General features: G+C 32.1%; 2 protein-coding genes across 6 annotated transcripts in view; both read left to right on the forward strand.

Annotated features, from left to right (window-relative positions):
* LOC126848042 (uncharacterized) overlaps nt 1-1638 on the forward strand; it is a 48572-nt gene extending 46934 nt beyond the window's left edge. For all 3 annotated transcript variants that reach the window (XM_050588549.1, XM_050588552.1, XM_050588551.1), the window contains one exon: nt 559-1638. In XM_050588549.1, coding sequence (XP_050444506.1) covers nt 559-729 — 171 coding nt within the window. In that variant the 3' untranslated portion in view covers nt 730-1638. The remainder of the gene's footprint in view (nt 1-558) is intronic.
* Nucleotides 1639-10304: 8666 nt separating this feature from the next.
* On the forward strand, nt 10305-27218 carry LOC126832921 (diacylglycerol kinase eta). 3 transcript variants are annotated; one of them, XM_050563963.1, is made up of 24 exons: nt 18844-19016; nt 19111-19216; nt 19410-19515; nt 19574-19710; nt 19998-20089; nt 20157-20287; nt 20351-20519; nt 20586-20688; nt 20764-20909; nt 20989-21174; nt 21235-21400; nt 21474-21581; nt 21650-21772; nt 21829-22031; nt 22105-23024; nt 23268-23456; nt 23520-23619; nt 23684-23852; nt 23924-24212; nt 24270-24537; nt 24623-24743; nt 24812-24901; nt 24968-25114; nt 25196-27217. In XM_050563963.1, exons 2-24 carry the CDS (start codon nt 19160-19162, stop codon nt 25490-25492), a joined length of 4317 nt encoding a protein of 1438 aa, XP_050419920.1. In that variant the 5' UTR covers nt 18844-19016; nt 19111-19159; the 3' UTR covers nt 25493-27217. The 3 variants fall into 3 exon arrangements, with proteins under 3 accessions (XP_050419919.1, XP_050419920.1, XP_050419918.1); XM_050563962.1 differs by lacking the exon at nt 18844-19016 and adding an exon at nt 10305-10409 and having other exon boundaries at nt 20157-20519; nt 25196-27218; XM_050563961.1 differs by having other exon boundaries at nt 20157-20519.
* Nucleotides 27219-27435: the final 217 nt, after the last annotated feature.

The raw sequence follows: 27435 nt of genomic DNA on the forward strand, positions 1-27435 counted from the left end.
TCATAATTAACTGGGAGAACTGAAATGCTAGTAGATGTATTGGCCCGTTCACAATGAACGATGTGCGTGTACGTTATTGGATGATTAATTATTTAAATATTACAGCAACACTACGCCAAGGTACGACCTTGTTACCGCCCCTACCGTGGGGAAGTTTTTTAACGACTTCGTTGGAAGTTTTATAATGTTCGCGAGCGCAACAGATGTTAGTCAATTATTATTAAAATTACCGGGAATGGGACTATTGTGTAGGAGACCTACCAGGGTCAAAATAAAATAGAATTCCGGTTCAGGTATTTGAGTTTAGAAGTGCTAACGTTGTTTCTCGAGACACGGGATTCTTGCATTGACAACCTAGGACTGTACAAAAATTAATTATAAGAAGGTCTAGTATAGCTGCTGTAGTCGCGCAAAGTGCAATCGGAATCGAGTAACCTGAAGGACGATCAATGGGTGTCCTTGAGGAGTTTGTGATTTCTCCATGAAAGTTACAGCTCCAGTACTCTTTGTGCTCTTTTTTTTTTTTTTTGCTAACGGTTATCAATGTCATGTTTACAGATGGAAATCGGTTCTCCGTTGATGTGTCTGGCCGAAAACGGCCTATGGCAGTTGCAGGGAGTGCTCAGCTACGTGGGTGGTCACGGTCGATCGTCCAAACCGTCTGTATTCAATCCCATAGCCGAATCCGTCCAATGGATCGAATATACCACGGCTTCGGGAAACGCGTGAACACGTTGTTTTTAATGGAACAAAATGTTATGTCACCAACATTAGTAAAATAAAAAGCAAAACGGTCTTATGAAAATCTATCGAATGTTATAGGATTCCTTGTGATTTTGTTCGTTAAACTGTATTGGGAAAAGTAATATTATTTTTTACATTGAATATTATATAATTAAAACGTTTATTATTTTTTTAATCGTGTAAACACCTCTACGTTAGTATAAAGTGCTGCTCGAAAAGAATTTGAGTTATTGTCTAATATTTTCCATAATATTTTTTAGTCGTAGAATAATAATTTTTTAACACGAGTAGCGAGTTGCCATATAATACGCATAACTAACATACATAGGACATGTGCATTTTTTTTTTATACATATATATGTTAATTTCTTTACTCCGTCCAAATTCCCTCTATTACCTACTACGATTATGATTACAGTTATTATTATTATTATTATTATTATTATTTTGTATTTTAATTTTTACCTAATACGAACATGTTCCTTCGGCCGTCCGTCGTCGTTATATTGTGTTTCGTGTGTACATAGTGGATTAACACGGTTATTATTTTAATAATTTTTTTTTTTTTATGAAAAATACATATATCATATATATATTTTTATTTCTTATATCGTTAATATCACGACTCAACATAACCCAGCAGTCGTACTCACATACGGTCTCGCCAACGAAAACGCTTGTGAATTAACATTTTTTATCATTTTGTTATGTATACTTAATTATGATCATTTTGTTTTTTTTTAGTCGTGCTCAAAAATATTATTATCATTATTATTAATATAATAATACTGAAATGTGATTTGTTTTAAAGTTTGATATATCAAAATTTAGATTTATATACAGTATATTATATATATGTATATACATATTTATGATTACAAACAACAAATTTGTTGCTTTGTCGATATATTATGCAGATGTAGTTACTCTGTAGTATAATCGCGTTATTATTATAGTATTAGTGTTTAAATTTAGATGTATGACAATAAATTTATAAATATAAAGCAAAAAAAAAAAATGTATTTACTTTAGAAAGATTTTTTTTTTTATCCTCCGATACCAAAACTATATTATCCTGAAAACTATTGATTAGTATCGTCGTATCCACGAAGAAAGTAATTTTCCTAAATGGATTTTGCTGCGAAATATGATTTTAAGATGTATTTGGGCATTGTGTAGGCTTGTCGTAAGTTCAATGAACCACGAGCCAAAAATGAGTTACTTCATATGCCTGATCATTCCCTTCTAGCTATATCTATCTCGGCCAAAATCATCTATACTACATTGAAATCGTCCATTGCCTTAATTTATAATAGTTTCATCCTTGTTTGTATAAAAACATAACGTTGTTCATGTATATTATACCGGCTATTTAATAAAGTAAGTACACGATGTAGAATTGATTTTGACAAATTGATTGATGCAAGAACATAGTTTGTCTCCAGCTCTGATGCTTCCTCGGTATAACGTAAGAAACATTATCATTAGCTTAAAATATATTTCCGAATTTTTCAGTTATCATACAATAAAATACCGGCTGAAAACAAAAGTCATAGTGATAAAATATGACAATCAATACGGAAATTAATTTATAGTTATCTCTTTAAAAAAATATCATCTTTAAAAAACTATTACCTGAAAACCTGAAGTATGTACAGTATGCACACGTTTGCAGTTACATTTGTGTTTGTCACAATAACAAGTTTGGTGTGGTGTATCCCGAACAAGCAGCCGTTTCTAGCTGTCAATCCGATTAATTATATTGTAGGCTTACAAGGTCCTGCAGTCAACAACAAATCGTTAGTAGAATCGCCGTCCGACGGTCAAGGTCTTTATCGTGATCCTTTGGACGTGTTGGGTATGCACAACGGGTATTAAGTCATAAGCATATTAACCTAGGAATATTACCCTTCCTCGGCTGTTAATTAATTCATTTCTTTGCCAGGCCTGTTATATAAATTAGCCACATGCATTTCGCTTATAATCGTATATTATCTCTATCATTTTCAAACCGTAGATTGGTTTCCACTGTTCTCTGTTGCTCACATTTCTTTTCTGCACATCAATTATTATCATTTGGTTATTGCTGATTAAATGACGTTTATACTCTAGTGTCCGTTTCAAAGTCCTCTATTTAGTTTTACCTTTTACAATAATCATAATTAGTTCCATTCACCCGTTGGCCACCGTGTCTAAATCTTTTACTGTTTCCTATTGATTTCTTCTATGTTTATAGGTGAGAATCTGTGTTTGTCAATATGTTCCCATTCGTATAGTAGCCCCTATACAAACCAATATATACTACCGTACTGAATATGATTTTACGCGGTTTTTACAGGACCGCAGTTCCCGGGTAGTCTTACCGTTCATCTGTGTGAAATAGAGCTTTTGATGTACGCCGAGGAGTTGGCAAAGGTGACGTTCACCCCCAAAGGCACGAAATTGTGCACGGACGTGTGTTTGCATTACAAGAAAAATATGATAATCGAAGGCGACATTGACGTTGAACCGTTGCGCAGCCAGTGTAATTATATAGGACAAGAGAGCGAACAACAGAAAATCGGGCTGGAAAAATCGTGCGCTTGCCCCTATGTCATCCGGTGTAAGGAACGCGCCGAAGTCATAACGTACACGTTTCAGCCCAACTGTGATGGATTTTTGAAGGTTGCCGTCTACGAGACAAAGTTTCACAGATACATCACCTAACCTAGCCTACCTGCTACCGGCGGTCGTCGTTCACACCCTATACGTATAATGTGTTTATGTTTTTTGTCTTGGCACATCCTTTAAATCCCCTGTTATCGATCATACTAGCAGCTCCAACCACGTGGACCCCACAGAAACTTAGTACTTACATTTTAAAAGGGTTTGCCATATTTAAAATAATAACATAAGATTTTGATTATTATTAACATTTTGTACCCAAATTAATGACTTTTTTGGCCCGCCCGCACTAACCGTAGATACTTTAAAAAAAAAAACTAAGAAATATAATGTATAACTGTTGTATATAATAAAAGCCTTTATCTGCTCTAGCCGTGTGTTATTATAAAAGTTCTTACAAAACCCATTATCTAGAATTTAAAACACATATAAAAACTGTAAAAACAGATTTTACTGAGAATTCCCATAAAATATTTAACGATCTTGTTCGCAAGCAAGTAGGCGTTCAAATTCTTTGTAAGTGTATATGTGTTTTTTATTATATCAAAAACCATCTGAATAAAATTCAGTATTTTTCATACTCGTAATAAAAAGTTTCTATTTTTAATAGTATTATTTATTAATGGCTGTTTTTAGGCTTCTAAAAATGATAGATAGTACGTATGAATTTTCTGATTTATTATATGAGAAAATTCATAAAATATTTTACGTGAGGAAATAAATTCTGTAACTAGCAAAAACTTCAGAAAAATAATTAACCGTGTGTGTAACCATTAAACCCATCAAGCCATTAATATCTACCCACAACGAAGTTACAATAGTGTTGTACACACGAATATACTATTAAAATGTTCATGAACGTTTTTAAAGTTTTTATTACAAACTTTTTAATATTAATTTAGAGCCAGGTATTATTAGTAGATTTATAGTTTTTGGATTTTTATGGTTTTACTTAGTATTTATTAAGGTTGTGATAATGATATTCTTAAATTGGACATATCACATGTCGTCCTTTTTAGTTTAGCTACTAGTCAGTACCTACATTTTGGTGACTATAATCACATTTGTTGTTGTTCTTTCATTTATACCTACAACAATAATACACAACATAACAAGAATTAAGTGTATGCCATTAGTGGTTACTAATTATTACGTTAGAAAAATGTAGTTTGAGTATAATATGAAAAAAGTTTATTTTGGAAATTAAGGAATATTAAACTTATTTGTTCAATTATATAAAATAAATAAGATTATGCCTTAACCTACTATTAAAAGTATACTGTTAGAAAAAAATTAAATGGAAAACTAAATTTGTTACTTATTTTGTTTAATTAATATTGTTTATTTTTTCAAGTTTATATGTTTTAGATTATCATTATTATATGTTTAACTATGCATATATTAATGAAGAATATGTTCGATGACACGGTTTTATACAATTATTCTCCTTAATTTCCAAACAAGTAAATGAGGACATTAATGAACGCATTTATGAATTTATAACTTATACTAATGTATTCATAGAAATGTATGTTTCCAGCACGCAGTATTGTGTATACATATTAAATGAAAAATGCCTGCCATATTTCAAACAAAACCGTATGATTTATTGTAGCAATCTGTAATTTATGGAAGTCTGTAGGAAACAAATACACGGTCAATTTTTACAAATCGATTTATAGGTACTCTATTTTTGTGGAAAACCCAAAACAGTACAAAATTCAGAATGTATACCGTGTCATCCGCTTAAAAATAATACGTCACAATAACCATAGTCTATCGTATATTTGTCATATCATCATATACAAATTCGGCAGAGGTCGGATTTCGTTTTATGTACATAACATCCATTCAAATCCTTTTTCCTAAACAAATACAGTCTAAAGTACACCAAGAGGCTAGTTAATCGAAATCTAATATAATATCTGGATTACCGAATTCGTCATCATTTCAAGAATAATTAAAAAAAAATACTATTGGATGGCCGTCCAAATCAGTCGAGCCAAACATCAGCAAAAATTAGATTTTAACAGTTAAAACGTGAAATTCCCCTGACACCGGAACTAACTACATTTTATGATCGCCGGCGCCGGTTTGCGGTGAGCTAGAAAACAGTTTTGGGCAACACATTGTAAATATTTTCAGTTACATAGTGTAGCGTTATAAATATAGAGGCGTGGAGGCGATCGGCCGTATCTCGGGGTATCGTGGGGCCGACGAACGGACAGTGGGTCATCGGTTGTTTTATCGTCGATACAATGCACGAGAGCCGCTTTTGTGCCGCGTTATAGATTGCCGTATAAATTATATATATATATATATATATGGGCGTACAATAGAACAGTGACGTCACGGACCGGAGACAATGACGTCACGGGGCGGCGGCGGCGGCGGCGGCGTAACAGATTAAAATGCCTCTCTCTGCGGATAGCACATCCGCTTCCTTCGGCACAAACCGTCTCGTTCTTAAAGCGGCAGCAGTAACACCGCCACTCGATCCTTAACCGTCTGCCGCCGCCCGTATCCGAGTCGACGAACTTCCTTGGAAATTCCACGTAGGCCGATAGTGTATCTATAACGATGACGATGCCGGCGACGGTAGTCTGAGCAAAAATCTGTGTGTATATTATTTATACGGGGTTGATGATACCCTTCGCCGCCACCGCCGCCGCCGGTACATTATATTGTAGCGTTTATATGCGCTCGTATTGATTGCACCGGAACAAGGCACAAGGAACCGCGGTATGTGCCGGAGTAGTATACCGGTCTCGACGGCTTTGTATATTATTCAATATCGTTATTATTATTATTATTATTGTTATCGGTGGCGGTTCTAGAATAGTAAGTTGCGCCCGTGCCGAAATAATTGTTTTCGTCTTGGATGTGTTAAGGTGAAAACAAAACAAGTTGGGATTCGAATCGCGCCTACGGCTCTGCGTTGCAAAAGTATAACGTTGCCCGTACGAAATCCAAGTCCTATATATATATATATATATAGAACCGGACCCCTGATTATTATTAAGCACCTCGATCCGAACCCCGATACTTCTGTTACAATGCATACGACGGTCGGGAACGTCGTTCTGTTTGGGGTCGAAGCCCGCGTTAGCCTTAATAAATAAATAAATATATAAAAGCCGGCACCTGACGGCACACGCGTTTTCCGACCAATCAATAATATATGACACTAATATAGCCAGAAAAACAATCTCTCCCTATTAGACTTAAGTTACACGCCAGTGCCTGGGTTCAGTTTTATAAGTGTTATTTTTACTTTATGTCCGGTTCTACGGTGTTATAAAATTCGCTAAGCCAATAATATCAGGATGTAAATATTCAATTCAAACCAAATATACACCGTTCAGTTTTATCGACTTTGGCGTAGTTGATTTGCCTATTTATAGCGCCGTGTTACTGAAATCGTGTTACGTTGACAATAAAAATAAATCAACTAACGGCTATCGTTTTTGTTTAACGGGTAACATGAAATTGTTGTATACCTGAGTAAGGCTAAAATTTATTTGAGAATACGACACTGTTGGACTTAATAAACGTTTGTAAAACTGTCAAACAAAGATAACACTCCAGTTTTCAGCGACAAAGTGTCAGGAATTTGTAACACGGTAACCATTCAACATAAACTTTAATAAGTATTTTTTTGGCGTATAATATTAAATAATATAACCACGGATATTTTTTTTCTTTTCAATCAAAATACCTTGTGATTTGTCTTGTAAAATTATGTCAAAATGTTTGTAGTTAATAAACATTTGAAAGAAAATATATTTTTGATATACTACAGACATATTTTCAAGTTGTAATATTTTACAGCTAGTGTTTTTTAAAGATTTCAATACTTACGCTTTTATACTGAGAAAACTGAAATGATCAGAATCAAAAGAGTAACATTTTATACAAGAGTAAAATTATAACTATTTTTCCTATGTGTTCTTAAGAGTGTCTCTATTCGTTGTGTTTATAATACCTCTTTAAGACAATTTGAAAACAACTAAGACAGAAGTTGGCAAATCTACTAATATATTTTGTATAATGTAATATATTTAAGGTTTTTTAGCTTCGCTACGATAAAATGTCACTTGTATCCTTATCACTTAACAATAATTATTGGTTGGAGCTCGGAAGGCGTTATCGCATTGCGTCATGACTCATGAGGCCACCCTTCCATGAACAAACGACAAAATACACATAGATATTCCTCTATTAACATATAAATGATACAGCAATAACATTATATTCTATGTGAGGTATCGACTAATCGCCGTTTTTCGTCATTAACGTCAACATCTATCATGGAAATGGTTTGCAAGTTAATTTTAATGTCGTCCATGGCAGTGTAATAAAACCGGACCGACGCGCATTCATCAAAATAATTATCAACCGTCTTTCAGTAAGTGGGTGTTTCTATTTTTTTTTTTTCTATTTTATAATATTAATATTTATTTCCCAATTATAGAACAAACCCCAATTTAATGTTCACTTATATAATATTGTACACAATAATAACATTATTAATGGTGACGCGTGGAGCCAACGGTTTCATGCTTACAAAGCCCCTAGCTACACATGTAAAAAAACCGTTTTACATTGATTTTAGAAAACAACTTGGTGTGTATATTGTACACGTACAAATATTATAATATACTCTATTGTGCAAGGTATCGTATCGTGCGCCCTTTGTTTAAATTTAACCACCCCGAGGCGTTCGTCGATGCCAGTTATGCACAATTAACATTTAAGACGAATATTGGAAAATCCAATTCACCCGTTTTGTTGCGAGCTAGTCGTTTCTACCTAGTTTCGCGGTATTCCTTATTTTTTTTTCTTGTTTATTCGCTACAAATTATTTGCGCGTTCCTCGTGAGACAATATTTGTGTATACTGTTATTGTTTTATTTTGAACGGCGCCAAAACCGAAAAAAAACGATTATTTATTCAGTTCAAATCGCGTCGACGAAGCCAATTTTTCAAATAACACTTTGACTTGTGCATACCGTTTTCAAACTTTTTTAAAAGTATAAATTATAGGCGTTTGTTTTGTTCCGTTCAATGTTTACAATTATACATATATATATTTATGTATAGGAACAAGCAGACGTGGATAGCTAAAAATGACGACGGTAGGTCGGCAACACTATTTTTCATCGAATACCACATAGGATAAAACTATATGTTGTAATTATCTGGATCTAAAAAACCTATATCAATTTTGTACAAAAAATACAAAACCTTTAAACATGAAAAATAAATTACTCTCTCTAATAGTGAAAAATATGCTGTAATACATACAGGGTATTTGTCACTAGATCAAATAGTACTTTAATACCTACTAATTTTTTCCAAGTCTTGACAGTTAGCGAAAGACAAAATATTGTGTCCTTCCAAATGTTTATAATACGAAAATTAACATTGTTTGGAGTTACAAAGAAAAGTGTATAGCTATAATAATTTAACCACGCTTAAAATATATTCCACGTTTCATTTCACCAGCAAGAGAGAGAGAGAGCAGTTTTATTTGAATTTATTATTATTATTACTTAGTATTATATTATTTTATTTGATTAAATAAAGAAATACTAGTGGTTTAATATCTAAAAATAATTCTGAACAAAGGTAACAATTTAAATTTTAAATGAAACGTTAATATGCGGGATTATTAATTTCCTCGCTGTTAAATTATTTACTTGTGTTTTAAAATGTTATTGTTGTTAATTTATGAGTTCCGTTAAGATGATTGAATACTCTTTGTGATGTCCGAGTTGATTTTGGTTAATTAAAATTTTATTATAGGAAATTAAAATGGAATTTCATTGAAATTTAAAATGTAATCATTTTTTATTTATACCGCTTAGATATGAAAAATATTGTTTGTATGTAGTTAGTATTATAATTTATACGTATTTTCCTCATAACTTAAACTTAAAATATGAAAGTTGGAGCATACAAATGTACTTTTCCTACCGCTTTCTGCTGTATATCATATTTTTTGAAAACACATAAATCGTAATATACTAAAAGTATTCAACTCGCACAATATTTTCCGCTTCAGATCAACGTCCCGGTTTTGTATTTAAATATAATCTATGTACACAAATGCACATCTGGGAACCCGTGTCAACTACAGGCATTCCATTAGAATTTGCTCGCCCTTGCCCGTCTCCAGTTTCTTCGTTTTGTTAAAACGAACCGTGGCAAAACAAAAAATCCGTAATAACAATAATAATCAATTAGGATTTGGCGCTCCCAAACATAAAGGGCTTCCGGAGACCGAATAATAAACGCGGTCAATATAGTTTAGATAGCTGAGAAATAATTTTGAATCACTTGAGGAGATTAACATTTCCTCGGAGCACCCTCAAGTATTCCTAATAAATCGAAAAATCCCAAATAAATTTTCAAAACGTGGCTATAGAAAGAATTTTGGTCAAAATGAAAACGCATTTATCGCGTTAATAAGACTGAATAGTCTCAATGAACTAGTCTGAATAGTCTACGCTCTACAGCCTATGCCGCTGACGTACGTCGAAGCGGCTTTAGTAAAATTTTAAATGATTTTTTTTTTTTTTGCTTTTTATTGAATTACATTGGCTGATATATATATATACATTTGCTTTTAATGGCATACCTCTACCCGTCACCGTGCACACGAGTCTTAGAGCACCCCGGGATTACTACGTTCACACACACGATATAGCGTGTTGTCGCCACGCCGGCGTTACTGCGTGTACCGGCGACGTCAGAAATCGCCACCCTTAAACGGCGCGGGCGCGCCCACCCCTTAGCCGGCGACTCGCACACACACACACACACACACACATAGTGGACCTTTATAGTACATAGTATATAGTGCGTCCGTATAGTAGTACACCACAGGCGTTAGGCAGTTCACCACCGACCACGTTTCGAGTCAGGCGCGCCTTCTGGTTTGATACACCGCGGTCGGACCACGTACCGGGCGACCACACTTCTGCCGTCGACTGCAGGTATGGTATAACAGCCGCAGCTGTTGTTTTTTTTTTTTTAACCCCGTGTACAACCGTCGTCGTTGAACCCGCCGACACCCCCCCCCCTACCCCCTACCCCCAAACGAATGAACCCGCGGCCACGTTACACGGCCGTAACTGCATACCTGCCTTAACAATATTGTGTACCCACTGCCGATAAAGACTGGCCGCGGCGGTCGAGGTTTAGCGTATTAACTGTATGTGGGGCTTTCACAGATTTTACAAGATTCTTATGCAACGTCTACGTATCGCGTTGTTATAAACAGTGTACTATGTTAATAGTTAAAAAAAATGTATGCTCTCATAATTATGCGAAACCATTGAGCAGATGTTATAATAATAGCGATATAAACTAGAAATGTAAAACTAACAATTAGGCCGTTTACTATGTAGGGCTGGATTTGGGCATAAAAAATCAGCCAGGTCTTATGCTGCTCGATAATTTTTTAAAAACATTTTTATTGGATTTCTGCAGAGAAAAAAATTACTTTTATAGTATGTCAATTGAAAAATATGACACCATCGCGTTTGCTCGATGGGTCAGAAGTCCAGTCCGGTGCTGGTTATTCGTAATGAGATTCTGAGAAACGGGCATGTACCCTGAGATAATGAGCTCCCTCTATTATGACTTTATTTTAAAGGTAAACTTCAAAGTCATTAGTGATTCTCATGTTACTGTATAATTAAATTTTAATAACTTGTTTGTATTGTTTGTTATAACTAAAAACGAATGACTGTTTAAGTAGAAATAAAGGAATATCTTATTGTTGTCGGCCATAATAATTTTAAGTATAACGATGTGGTAGAAAAATAAGAACAATCAAATGGGTTATAATATTAAAAAAAAAATCTAAAAAATTGTCCGACATGACATAGTATACGTTTAAAATAGATTAATCACTTTTGTCAAAAACTCAAAAAATGAACTACTAAAAGGATCCTGCTTTCACTTTTAAATGCTACTTTACAAAAATAATTTTTATTTTACTTAGATGTAATTTTTTTTCTTTTATGCATATAGTTATAAAATATGCCAAAGTTATATTTTATTAATATAAACTTGTATGGTAAAGTACATCTTAAGAAATAACATGTTTTTATATTCTAATATATAATATTATAGTACAAACTATCCTCTGTTTTCTTGAAATTATGCCAATTTTTTTTCGACAATAACGGAAACTGTTCTATTAAAAAAAATTGTTTGATTTATAGTATTTTACAAAACAATAAATCTAATAAAAATTACAAATAAATGATTCAAATTTGCAAAAACTAATGTAGCTTCTATTTTATTAGTTATATATCGCACAATCGAAGACTGAAACGCTACACTATTTCGTTAAAAAAAAAGTTTTTTATTTCTAATATATAGTATATATAAATATAAATGGTGACCGAAAATGTTAACCTTTACTCATATTTAATATTAGAGTATTACATGTATAATTAAGCATTAAGTTGATTTATGGAGTATAATGATTAAATACATAATTAAAACAAAAATATATACATTTTTTTTACAGAATAACAAAAAAAATTATATCTAAATATTTTTATAAAAAAAAAATAAGTCTAATGAAATATAAGATACAAGATGCAACATTATTAACATCAAATGCGTCTTTGCACAAATTTTCATCTAATTCGCGTTTTGTAATCTCATTATTTTATGTCCCACCAGACCTTTTATACAATTTTCATTTTTTCTCTTATTTCTTATTTACTATTCCGTTATACTGGCACGTGTTGTAACATTACAAAAATGGACTTATTTTCTTAGCTCCTTTATATATTACGTACAATGTACATTGTACATGTCCTAATATATTATTGTAATTGATGAGGTACACCAAATAATGCCCAATCAAACACTGAACAGATTCTAAAACTTTTTTGAAAAATTAAAACAAAAGAAAACATACTTCAACTCTTTCAACAAGCTTTGCCAGTTATCTAAAGTGATATAAAAAGGCAAAAAAAAATTATAGTTTGATTAGTGGAGGTATTGGAAAAAATAATATTTTTTGAAATCGTTGTTTATGCTAATGTAAAATGTTAATAACTAATTAATCTGTGTAAGCTGTACATCGATTATTCAAATCTCTCAGAAAAATATTATTTTCATAGTAAACAGTTATGGCTTTGAGCACTCTTGAGTATAAATCTGCTGCTTATGGTTTATTAAATACGAAGAGTAACATTTTGCTCTCTTTTGCACCTTTGAGATTAAACGCAAATTATCCCTTTTATTCGTTAGTCGTGCACGCCATTTTCTTCTTTTTTGTCTCTATTTATTTTCTCTTAATATATATAAATATAATATATATATATATATAGTTTATAAATGAAATCCTTATGACATTTATATATGAATAAACTTTCGTTTTTATCCCTAGTAATATTTGTTGAAAGATAAACTTCAGCTTTTTAACGATTCACTTGTGATACAAATTTAGTGTAAACAAATTAATTAAAGACATTGAATATTTTCTTTTGATAAGACTCTGTTTATATTGAGCTACCTGCTGTCAAAAATGTACAATCGTTCTTCCAATAGTACAAAGTCAATTATAAAATAATAATAAAGTTTAGTTGTGTACACAAGCATTTTAATATTCTTTTAAGTCGTTTGTATCCAATCACAAATACATTGATTAATAAATAAAAATAGAATGACCTATTTTTACAGGCAATATACACAATTGTATATATATTTTTCATTGAAACAATATTAAATAGCGTTTATACGAGAAGACATAAAACATTAGTGCATTTCAACATTTTAATGGCGAGCTTTTAATCTGATTGTGAGTGACAATTGGATTAATTGAAAAGATAGGTGCGATTTGATTGAATTTCAGCGACAATTTGGATTGTGTATCAAACAAAATTCATCTTCAGTAAAGTTACGGCTAGGGCCTAATCTGTTACACTGCAAAGTCAAAAGTGCAATACATAAAAATCATACTAATAATTAATATGATAATAATTTCGTTTGAAATATTTACTAAATTTTATTTTTATAAGGTACAAACGTGTGGGTGTTATTTGATTAAACACAGTAATTTATCTCTTTATTTTGAAATAATTAGATGCGAATGGTTGGGTTGTGCACATCTGAAATAAAACTAACCATTCGCATTTTAAAAAGTGCATAACCATGGCACCGGATTTGTTTCGTTTTAGTAATTACTAAAAAAATATTTTATTGCAATAATAACTAAAAAGAAACATTGTATTGAAATAATATTATGCCGGATTCACAGAGCCCTCGGAGCCGCTTTCACAGAGCTATACCGACTTTAATAAGTCGACCATTATCAGCACTATAGCTGCTAGACTTTTGATTTTTTTGTCCGAATTCATATTTTAACAATGAGAAATGGTTTTACTTTGTAACTTATATTACATTTTTCAAACTACAATAAAATGTGCTTCATAAGTATAAATCATCTCTCCTTTCATATAATATATTAGTATATATCTATTGTTTGTCACAAGACTGTTCTATTATTGGATGAGTTCGGTGATATTTTTTTCTGCGTTAAGTGCGATTACAATCGAACAAGTATCAAAATTTATTTGTCTAGACCAAACACAAAACGACGCGGTTCCGAGGTTCGCCCTTGCACGCTCACACAACCCTGTCTGTCTATTAGCTGTAATTTAATCTACAGCTTTTGTATGATTTTCAAAATACTCAGACGCATAATTCCATTTGAAAGCACCGCACAAATGGACGACGTGACGCGACGCACCTGTTAGATATTCACACGTCCGTGCTATACATTGTAATAATATTAATATACACCGGAAAACACATTTTAGTAGGTATTCCTATATATTGTGATGCGCACATAAACTAACACGTTATGTATCTTTTTGCGCATACTGTAACCTATTCAAACTATTTCTGAGTGTATTCGCTTTTATATCATAACAGTGTACCTACCTACAGTGCCATCGACACTGAGAGAAGTTGTCGATTTACTCGTATGTGTTCCAAAGAATAATATAGTAATACGGCTGACTGGGTATGCAAATCCATTGCACAGATTTCACGAGTGGAAAGAAATATTATTGTCGTCTGTCATTTTAAGTATATATATATAGTATATCGTACACTAAATACTCAAATCTCCTTCTGTTATAAGACTTAAAATATAGCAAAATCACAAAGTAAAAATAAAATAATAATTAACATAAATAATTTTTTTTGTTATTTTTTGAGTAAAAAAAAAGATAATTTATGATTTGTAAAACATAAACATTGTACAAACACAAACATTGTACCAACACAGTGATCTCTCCTATGAAAGATATTAGCAGGGACATAACAATATAGTATACGAGTGTAAAGCAACAGCAAAGAAAAATTAAATTGGAAACTTATAAACCATTGGTTCTTAAGTACAGCAGTTGGTCGTTGAAATGATGTTATAGACAGAAAATTCCAAAGGTAAAACCAGGAGGATGGCAAACATTAGATATTATTAAAGTTAAAAGCGCAAGATTTAAAATTCAAAACGGTCCAATGGAGAGTCGTGTACGCATGACAAACAATCTGGGTTATAACACTTCTGTCTTTATAGTTTTAAGTACTCTTGACTACTTGTCGCCAGAGTTTAACCAATTAAATTTGTGCAAATTCTTAAAACGATTGTACACAGTATACACATTATACTTGTACCATAAAATGGGTGACCCGTCAATTGACCTCACGTAACTCTTCGCAAGTTCATTAGACGCTAAATATTAAACAAAACAGTTTGTCGGTTTTATGTCATACTCACGGATTTATGATTGCTAAACTATTAGATAAGTTGATGCATTACAAAAAAATGCAGACCTACATTTATATTTGATCAAAAACAGTTTATTTTATGGATTAAACTTATTTAATCCCCGAGTCTTTTTGTTTTAAATCGTTTAAAAAATCAAGCACGAGAAGTGGATAGAATAATGATAATAGAAAGAGAAGAGGAAAAAATAAGTATAAGATGTCGATTCCAGTCATGTCAATCAAGTATACATAATATATCTATAAATACTCACCAGGTATAATAAAAAGGAACCATTTAACTGCTAAACATCATACATTATAGTTATTCCCTTTCATCTTACTCAATCACACTTATTACATTTTGTTATTTTCTTGCGTATATTTTAGCAAATTAGTACTTTCTTAAAAACTCTATTTGAGCTTATTTTATATTAGCTAAACCTAATGGGATTTGTATCCTAAATAAATTTATTTTATTAACAAAATTCAACTCTAATTAATCCGTTTTGGAAAATTTATTCTTAATCAGTGTCTCCCTAATGACTCTCTTCATTGTATTATAGTTTACATAGTACTAACCCTATTAGGCATTACCCTATTGAAATTACATCATCTGTACATATTTAAACATTGTTAAACCACTCTTTGTATATTATGTCCTTTGCAAGCTCATCCATCACTACTAAACAAAAAAGTGGACTTAGACTGATCCTTGATAGTTTATGAAGTTCTACTCTCGTAGGGATTTCTTCCGTTTTACCACACACATACACACTGATACTATTTGTGCTTTTTCGTTCATAGTTTTTTTTTTTTTTTAGTCATATACATTCTTGACCTCATTTTTTATTCAAAATATCTCAACTCGCACAATATGTTTCGCTAATATAATAGCTTTGTTAACTCCAAACGCCTTAGCTAAGTTCTTTTGTTTCTTTTTTTATAACTTGCTCTCGTAAAACTTTGTAGACCTTGCATAAGCTCTTGTGTGAGGAACACTGTCGGGTTCCATTAGACAGAACAATTTACCAACGACTCCTTATAATCATTAGAACGCATCGAACCCAATTAAAGTGTACGCCAAACACATAATCAAGTGCGTGTGCGTGTGTTCGGAGACATAAGACGTTTGTGATAACACATGACGGCCAATATGAATTCGGTACTAGCAGAGCGCGGTTCGGTGCATTGTACCCGTTTTCAAAAACCATTAATTTTACAAAACTCTCGCTTCGGTTGACGTCACGTTCGCCACATTTCGAAAATCATCGTCCAACAGCCGACACGGCATCTGTAAAAATTATAAATGTGTGTGTGTGTGTGTGTGTATGTGTAGAATCGGCTACTGGGTTTTATCATCCCTCCCCCCCCCCCATTTTTGACGTCGGTTCGTTTACGGTAGGGAATTCGTCGGACAGTTGATGATGAAACGTCGCACATTTGCCGTCGCCCAGCGCTATATTTTATTCCTAACTCCGGTCTCTGAGACGCATCCATCAGCCCTCGCCTACCGAAGACGTTTTGGTTTTTAAAAATATAAAAAATCCATACGGTTTATCACTCGAATCGGCCGAGCGGGGGTGTACTTCTTCTTCTTCTTCTCCGGCCCGACATGACCAGTGTTAAATTTGAATAAGTCGACGGCCGACGATGCGTTCGTATAAATAACCTGACGATCGCCGACAACTAGCGCAAATGTAGGGTTACACCTATGTATATATATATATATTATTATTTTCAATTATGTTTTAATTGACTTACGCTATTCCTCCTTTCCCTTCGTCTAAATAATAATAGCTTGTGCTAGGGCAGAGACGGGTAACTTCAGTTTAGTAGCAGTGTGAGGGAATCGAGTTTCCTCTTTTAAGATAAAGCCTGAAGGGGTTTTTCACTAAGCCACTCAGGTAGACTAACTATATAGTCTGTTGTTATTTTTATGGTTCGGAAATCGGATAGGACAAACTTTAAAACGAGATGAAATTATGCGTGAGTTGTATTGTTACTTGTTTAAGCTGAAATCGGAAATAATATCCAAAATAATCTATGCAGTGAATATCATTTAATATATTTTTAAATATTATCTTTTAGGTACAAATAGCAATTATTGTTGCTATTCATTTCGACGTATGCGCTTATCTTATGTTTTATTCTCTGGTGTACTAATTGATTCAGCGAAAGTAAATTAACAACGAAAACCTTAGCGTGTACCACCGACACTACACACGTCACTGAGAATTAAATTAATCTTGAGTATGTAAGTGGTTTTTTGGGCTTTCTCATCGTGACAAACGATGTGCCGCCGAACGACAAACGAGCTAGGCAAGAGAAATGGTAGTGTCGCATCACGTGTATACATACATATATATGAGATTAACTCGTGTATAAAAGACAAAGGTACATTGTTTTATTACTAGGATTTGCGCAATTTATATATATATAAGTGAGCTTATACATCAGCAGCTGGTACAAAAGACGGCAAATATTGTTTGACTGGGGACTGAAAATCTTTACATCCACCCTGCCAAAATGATGTCATACTCGATAATATTATTTTGACATTAAGGCGTAAGACTGACAGTATGACAGCGCATCAAAATTGTGGACGTTTGTACCAAATATATTTCTATTGACATATTCGTAATTTATGAGGTACATTTTTTGAACTTCAGATTTTTTTTTGTACTCAAAACCGTTTAAGTTACATAATAATTATTGCATTGGTGGTATATTAAATAAACGAGCGCGTGTTACTCGGTTAAGTAGGTACCTGTGCCCTGTAAAGCATATAAATCGAAATTGATTAGTAGGCACACATTCTATAATAGACGCGTCTCAACTAAACTACCCATGCCTAAGATGATTTTAATACCTTTCAAAAAGAATAAAAATAAATATCGAGAAATTGAAAAAAAAAAATCACATGCGAACCTAATCTATTATAACAAGACGTGTACCTTGCGGCTTGCTTAACTATTAAAAATAAACAATACAACACTCTTCTATAACTTTTAAGTTAAATAATTTTAAATCATATAAATGGAATGATATTTGGTGTACGGTTTACCTAACTACAATTGTAATAATTTGTTTTATTAATATTTTCTTCATAACGCCGGAAGGGTTAAATAAAGAAATTCTATTTTTTTTTAACTATATAGATTTATTTTATAACAATAAAACCAGTAGTCAATTACAAAACAAAATGCTTAGGTGCTCAGTACTATCTGGTACTATAATTAAAATTATGTACCTATCTATTTATAATATATAATATGTAAGGTACTATGGATTTTTATTTTACAAACTAACACCTTTTTATTTTCCAATTGTTTTTGATATACCTAACGATAAAAAAATGAATAGTTGATTGTTTTATTATTTATAAAAATTGAAATACCTAATTAAAAAAAACGAAATATTGATAAATATGGCATATGCTATTGTCGAAATTTTATATAAAAGGGGTAATTTTTTTATATGGATAAAATAACTTTATCAAACGTTGGCCAATATGATAACCATGAACTGAGATCTTAACTCGCGATGAGAACGTTATCATTACCATACTTTTCTGATAACAATGCTATGAGATCGAGATAGTAAATCAGTAATAAGTGATTTTAGATTAGCTTTATTTAAATATAATTTAGTTAACTATAAAAAAAAAGATTATATATTATAGATTAATTTTGTTTAATATCTATTAGAAACGCTATTTTTATAATGATTAACAATGCTTTCACAAACCCACTTCTTAAATCAAAAAATGATTAAAATTTACCTGAATGTACAGACTACGGGTTCGTCGGGTCTTTTTCATAAATAGCACATTTAAAATAATTCCTACATTTTTGAAATTAAAATAAAACAATTTATATTTTTATTTATTTACAGATGACCATACAGGACGTATGATATTCAAGAAGATCACAATATATAAAAAATGGAAGACTGGCTGGCAGCGCTTAAAGTCACTGCCAGTAGAGATCTCTTAAATCAGGTTAATTATTTTTTCTTTTTAATACAATTTAACTAAAAAAAGAATATCGTAAAACTAAAATTTTGTAATCAGAGACTATCTAATGATTATTCGTTGGACTCATAATAGTCATTTTATCCATAATAATTGGTTATTATTTAATCCAATATAAGATAAGATAAATACACAATTTTTAATGTATTTTCTTTTTTAGCCTCTTGGTACAGACCTTAATGATCTTCTCTCGGGAAATCACTCATGGCATGCTACCTCTCATGCCCGTCCAACGTATTGTAATATTTGCAGAGAGCAGCTATCCGGTAATTATTGTTTGTATTTCATTTTTAGCATATTTACTATTGATGGTTTAATTTTTAGGGGTTACTTCTCATGGATATAGTTGTGAAATATGCAAATGTAAAGTTCATAAGAGATGCGTTGCCAAAGCAATTAATAACTGCAAGTGGACAACACTGGCTTCTATTGGAAAAGACATCATTGAAGACAAGCAAGGGGTAATCTTGATTCATCATACTTAATATTATTTCAAATATTGTTTGAAATAATACAAATTGTTTTCCTTATTAAAAAAAAAGTTTGAATACAGATTTTTTATAAAATTGTATGCTGTAGCCCCATTCTAGATCAACATTTGGTCTAATTTTCAGACCTTAATCCATAAAACTTCACTTAAACCCTGATATATAATATCTATATGTTAAAATTAATTTATTAAACAGTACTTATTACCTAACATTTAACATTTTTTTTGTAAATTAGTGTATTTTTATTGTATTTTAAGAATATTTTGATGACCCACCAATGGATGGAAGGAAATCTCCCAGTGTCTTCGAAATGTGCAGTCTGTGATAAAACCTGTGGATCAGTTCTGAGGTTTGTAATTTGGTTTAATCCAAAAATGACTAACTATTGTTATCAAAAATAATTGTTTGTTCATTAGACTTCAGGATTGGAGATGCTTGTGGTGTAGAGCAACAGTTCATACTGCATGCCGCCCGAAGCATACAGTAAAATGCCCATTAGGGCCCAGCAGACTAAGTGTCGTCCCACCTACGGCGATACATTCTGTTGGTAAGAGTAGAAAAGATTCTGTGCTAAAGGAATCCCAGAAATTCAATTGTCCTTTGGTCACAGGAAATGACGACACTTTAGAGGCGATCCAACCTCATGGGTGTTCGCCACTATTGGTGTTTGTCAACTCGAAATCTGGTGATAACCAGGGTGTAAAATTTCTCAGACGGTTTAAGCAAATACTAAATCCAGCGCAAGTGTTTGATCTCATCGGCAATGGTCCGGGTCCTGGGTAAAAAAGCATCATTTTATTATAAAAACATTATTTTCAATAAAAAAAATTTAATTTTTTTTTCAGCTTAAGATTGTTCAGACATTTCAATCCCTTTAGAGTCTTAGTTTGCAGTGGTGATGGATCAGTTGGTTGGGTGTTGTCTGAAATTGATAGGCTGAACATGCAAGTACGGCAACAAAACAGCAACAATACATTTTGTTCAAATCACTACTATATGTTTGTGTGTGTTAATTATTATTAGGTACAGTGCCATGTTGGTGTATTACCTTTAGGCACTGGTAACGACTTGGCTCGTGTGTTGGGTTGGGGTGCATCGTGCGATGATGACGCTCATTTGCCACAAATACTAGACAAATATGAACGCGCCAGCACTAAAATATTAGACAGGTATTAAAAAAACAACATAGATAATTATTAGCTTGTTTGAAATTCTTTAACTACATAATATGCACACTCGGGGTTTTAGATGGAGTATTATGGTGTACGAACGTAGCATAGATGTAGGTAGTGGCACAAAGCTCACTATGAATTCCGGGGTGCAAGAAAGTAATAATTTAGAGTCATCCATATCAACATACTACAATTGTATTATGGCCAATTTGAACAATATATTACAATCCAATCAGCATTGCATAATAATCAACACAGCTAAGTCAGTATTTTAGTTTTATCTATTAGTTAAACTCACTTTTACTAGAACATTTTGATGTAGAACCCTGTGTGATACAGTCAAGGAATTTATTATGTGTATAAGTGAGCTGAACAATGGCGCTGGTAACGATGAACTAAGCAACATGCAACAAGATATAAAATATAAACTGGACAGACTTTTACAGTTGTTACAAACGGAAGAATTTAAAATATCTTACGATTCAAATGTAAAATTGATTTGAGTGTTATTTGATGATTTTGAAATAATAAATTTCGTTTTTTTTTCTCTACAATGTTTAGGAAGTGGAAAACAACTCGCCAGTTCCAAATGTAAAAAATTTGCTACAAAGTGAGATAAAAACCAACCCCTTAAAGAATAATGAAAAATCTTCTACAAATAAAAATTCAGTAAGTTTCTTTTATACGTGTAATTTTTTTTTTCAACATGTAAAAATGGTTCATTTTTACGTTGGCAGGCATACAAGTCTAAATTATCAGTAAGAACCAATAGTCTCAAAAAATCAGTAACACGACTAATTGAACACTCCAGAAAGATTCAAAATACATTTGTTCTGACCTCTTTTCCTTCAACATTAAAGGTAAACAGTGTTTTGGTTTACAAACATAATAATCATTTCAAACAAATAATTTTTAGCTGTCCTCGAGCATAGACACCAATCTTAATTTACAACAGCTAACTCCAACGTCAGTTATAAACCCAGTATCAATATCTCCCGTACCAAGTATGAGGAGAGACTCGGATGTATGTTCAACAGACCTCAACATCGAATCATTACCTGCCCCTGTAGAATTTGCTGATTGCTATCAAGATACAGTTATTGATGACCAAAACGGAGTGTATGTATTTAATTAGCAAGCTCTCTTTTACAAAGAAACTATAATAGTTTTAAACTTAATTATGTATTTACAGGCTTTCTGAAGAAGATACTAGTACATATCAGACATCTCAGTACGACGATTTAAACAGTTACTGTCAAATGTATGAACATGATAAAACAAAAATTGAAAATAGGGACCAAAAAACCGAACCAATAAAATCATATCCGCCATTTAAAATATGTGAAGAAGAAACATTGGGAAATATCGGACATATTGACTCTTCCGAAGCTTCAGATGAATTGCCTAACAGCTACAAAATGTACGATAATAGATATTCGGGCACTGCGACGCGGTACAGCTTTCGTCAAGCATGCCGTGCCTCATTCTCACGCACTAATCTAAAAATGCATATTGGAGTTAACGAGTGTATGGAATCTGATGCAGATGCCACAAATTTGATATCCACGTCTCCAGAAGATGAGGAAAGCGAAGATTTCCGGAAAGAATTAGGAATTGAAGAAAATGTTCCTAAAAAATGTAGCATTGCTCATTTTATCGAAGGGAACGATATTGCTAGGAGGTCAATCAAATGTCGGCATATTAATAGGACATATAGCGACATGGAAGCAGACACTGAATTTGGGTTTAGGAGTATAAGAGAAGAATCAGAAAAGTCAAATAATAGTCTAGGTTTAGAGTTATCAGATGATTCAAATCTAAAAGCAGAAATTAATGTCAGAATCAAAGGTTCCGATAGCAATTTAAGTTCTAATGGTGATGGTGATAAATTCTTTCAACCACCAATCTCCAAATCGTTAGCCGACCCAGTTTCTGACAGCGAAGATACCGCAATACAGGAATTCAAACCAATGAAAAGAAGTTTAACAATGACTGGTCCAGCTGTTGTAATTAACCCGCCGTCTCCTCAACATTTCAGTTCTGATAAAAAGTGTGACATAGAAGACGCTCATTTAGATTTCAGAAGAAACAGTTTTGATAGTTGTCGTAGACGTAAGATCAATATAAATATTTACTTCTAAACAACTAACAAAATCATAAATATTAGGTTTTATATAATTGAATGCTTGGTGTTTAAAATTAATGTGCTGTATGTAAATTTTGATTTTTACATTATACAGTTTACGTTTTTAAATTTCAATGTTGAATACTAAACATTTTAAATTTTTTACTTGGACAGTTTTTCCCAAGCGCCATTGTATTATTGAAGTATTAAAAATGTTGTTATATTTTTAGTTTCTGCCGCTTCACCTGTCATGTTAAGTGCTTCACCCCTTCGATCGTCTCATCGAATTTCAAGTAGTACAGCATTGCACACTCGCAATCCATCACCTACGCCGTGTTCATCACAGAATGAAACAACACTGAAACAGGGCAAACAGTTACCAATTATTAACCCATTAGTAACTTTACCTTCATGGCCTAGTGAGTGTAATTGACATAGCTTAACATTGTACTATTTTATTAACGATCGATTATTCTGTAAAGACGTAGCAGAGTCCAGTTTAATAAGTCAAGTGTTGTTAGCAAACGCTGATGCTTTGTGCGCTCCAGCAGTTCCTTTAATGGATCCAGATGAAACATTATTGTAAATTAAATATCAATTTATTTATAAACCTATACATTTTTGTTATAGTTTAATTTATTTACAGGGAAGGATTTTTTGAAAAATGCATTATGAACAATTATTTTGGCATTGGCATAGATGCTAAAATATCACTGGACTTTCATCACAAAAGAGAAGAACATCCAGAAAAGTGTAGGTCGCGAACAAGGAATTATATGTGGTATGGAGTTTTAGGAAGCAAACAATGGTTACAGGTAGGTGTTACTATTTCGATACATTCTACCACAGGCCTAATCCATTTGTTGTTATTTATTTATTCTTTTAGAAAACGTACAAAAATTTAGATCAAAGGGTTCAATTGGAGTGTGACGGACAACGTATACCTCTTCCTTCGTTGCAAGGAATAGTCATTTTGAATATTCCTAGTTTTATGGGCGGAACTAATTTTTGGGGTGGCACCAAAGAAGATAGGGTATTCTTAGCGCCGAGTATCGATGATCGTATATTGGAAGTGGTCGCTGTCTTTGGCACCATTCAAATGGCTGCTTCAAGATTGATAAATCTCCAACACCATCGCATTGCCCAATGCACTACAGTGCAAATAAACATTTTGGGTAAACACAATAATAATTAAAATGTATACAAAGTTTAATCTTAATTTTGCAATTTAGGCGATGAAGGAGTTCCAATACAGGTTGACGGTGAAGCATGGATACAGCCTCCTGGTATGATACGCATAATTCACAAAAACCGGATGAAAATGTTGTGTCGAAACAAAGCTTTAGAGTTATCTTTGAAATCTTGGGAAGAAAAGCAAAAACAAATCAAACATCAAAATAAAAGAACACACAGCCAGTCATTATGTCGGTATACACCACTCAGTCAAGAGGAATGGAAAATTTTGCAAGACTTTATGGAAGCCGCGATGAATCTTATTGGGTAAAACTAAAGATTTCATTTTTTTTTTTATTGTAGAACTTACACAGATTAACTTATAAAACTTACATGTTTCCAATAAATTTAGACTTATCAAAGAAATTTTATTAAACCAAAGATGGCTAAAAGGAGACAATTTAAAGAAGCTGATAGATTCGACAAATGAGAATATTAAAAAAATTGGTATAGTTGAGAATGTGACTAAAGAGGTATTTATTTTTGTGTTTAACTGTCTTCCAAAAATATGTTACTACATATTGCGTTTGTTTATTTTTAGAGAGAATTACGTTCAGTAGCTACAGATGTTGTCTTGAGTACTAAACGTTTACATGAAGAGACTCTCGCTTCTATTAGAACTGCCGGAAATGTAATTAATTTTTAATATTTTTTTGTTTGAGTATTCAATTTAAATATGTTTATATTTTTTTTCAAGGTTTTCGATGGAGAATTTGTTATAAAGCTTACATTGGCGTTCAGCCGTCTGGAAATGGAACTTAAAAAGTGTCTCATATCTTCAAAAGACTCCGAGAATGATTCAACGTCATCTTACGTTTACTTTCTGAGTGACCTCTATGAATCTGTAATTTTATGATAATTTATCAACAAATTATTATTATATATACAGTTCATGAATAACAAATTCACTTGTATTATTTTGCAGGATAAATTATGCCGTAAAGGACAATTCTGGCAAAGGTTATGGGGTGCAAACGTGACAAACGCTAAAGTACTCAGTCTAGACGTAACTAATTGGAGCACGGTTGAAGTCGGTATATGGTTAGAATCGATGCAATTAGGTGAATACACTGAATTGTTTGTCAATAATGACATCAGAGGCAAAGAACTATTGAGTTTATCGCGGCGCGATCTCAAAGAAATTGGCTTGGCCAAAGTAGGACACATTAAACGCATACTTATGGCCGTGAAAGAATTGAATGTAATTAATGAGGACCACTAGAGCTTTTAAAAATAACTTGGCAATAATTTTTTTTAAAATTATTTACTTATACTGTTGATAATTTTACAAGTTTACTATTTAACAAAAAAACTCGCTAAACTCGAGTAAACATTTTCCCATGGTTTTGACCAAAGTGTGATTAACTCGAGACAACTTCAGGGTTATGAGCTGTATGGTCGGTAACTTTAAACAGTTTATGTATGTATACTGATCCAAAAAATATGCGCATAAATTACATATTTACTTATTTCTTGTATGACACAAAAGACTTTTTTATATTAAATCGCGCAACAAGGATAATCGACATCTAGGTTATTGTTGTAGTTTTTTAGTCATTTATGGTTCAAGTTCATTGTAGTGTTCTTAAAATTGTGTTAGCTTTTGTTTGATTGAAATTCCAAATAATATTCTAACTTATTGTTCCATGTTTTTAATGTTACTTTACTATTTTACGGCAACTGATAAACATTAATACAATTTTAAAAGTGCCAAAGTTTTTTCCTATCTTATTATTCTTAATTATATAGTTTTAATAATCTTCCATTAATCGTAACAAAAGTGCCAAAGAATAAACTCGCATTTGCATTTTCTTGATACTCGCCACTTGTTCTGATTATATAAATTATTTAATATCTATAATTATTTGTTTTTTTATTATGCACCTCGATTTGATATTTTGATTTTGTTATAAGTGCCCTATTCGTTTACCTTTTTTTACGCACATTGCACACGCACATAATATATTCTTATAATTATTATTATAACTTTAAATATTATGTTATACATTGGTATACTGTCATTTATAAATTACATCATGATTTTAGGCGAATGGTCAATTTTTTTTACTATCATACGTATTATTATTGTTGTAATGTATAACCACTTTTTGCGTCTCGCTGAGAACTTTTTTTAAAAAAACTCTTATAAACTAATTGAATTTATATTGATATTGATAAAAATTACTATTATTAACTTTTCGGTGAAAATGCAGGTAATTTGTATGGATAAAGTTATGGCTTTAGATAGAAGGACTTATTATTGTGTTATTAATTTGTGAATTGCTATCGAGTACTGACTATACCAATAATGTGTTTCATTGTAGTATTTTTGTAATTACTTCTCACCTTCATAATAATATTATAAGGGTAGTTGTCATCTTCTTGAATTTTTATAGGTAATTATATTTACACTGTGAAATTATTAATACTGGTGCTAACCATCTATTTATATATATTTTTTTTATTATTTATAAAGAAAACTAGTTTAATATTAGTGATTTTTATTGTACTCACAAAAGACTATTATACTGATCTGTAATTAATATTAGTGTAGTATTAGCTATGATACACAAAAAAGGTTTTGTTGACAGGGTTAATCATAATACACGACTGCCCGTGTGTCAATATAGCATATAGGTGACTAAATTAATTATATTATATATAATTGTTTGTTTAAAGACAATGACGAGCTGTTAAAATTCTAATTGTACGCTATAGGCCTATTATAATATCAAGTATTAGCAATAATTATTTGTTGAGCAATAGTTAAGTAAGTTCCTATTGAAATTTGTGTTTACTTTTTATCTAAACTGTTATTATAACTAAACAATATTATGTAGAATAGATGTACTTAATACAATTAATACATTTTTTCAAAGAGTGTACTAGTTAATGGTATATTCCATTTAATCTTTGAATTTGATGTTATAATTTTTTTTTAAATAAATGTTTGTGTGATTTTATGGCAAAAAAACATACCTATGTGGATTTTGTTTGATTAATCTATACTTCATCATTACTTAAAATTGTTATATTCCAACTATTAACAGTTTTTATTGTTGATAATCCTGAATTAGACAAAAATACTCATTATATTTTTTTTTAATCTAACCCAACACCATAGAAATTTCTTAGTATTTAGATACTATTCATTTTGATTTTGAT

Source organism: Adelges cooleyi, unplaced genomic scaffold, assembly GCF_023614345.1.
Source record: "Adelges cooleyi isolate 19-005CV unplaced genomic scaffold, UGA_ACOO_1.1 ACOO_flye_CR_arks_rails_tigmint_CR_PRNA_167, whole genome shotgun sequence".
Taxonomy (NCBI): Eukaryota; Metazoa; Arthropoda; class Insecta; order Hemiptera; family Adelgidae; genus Adelges; species Adelges cooleyi.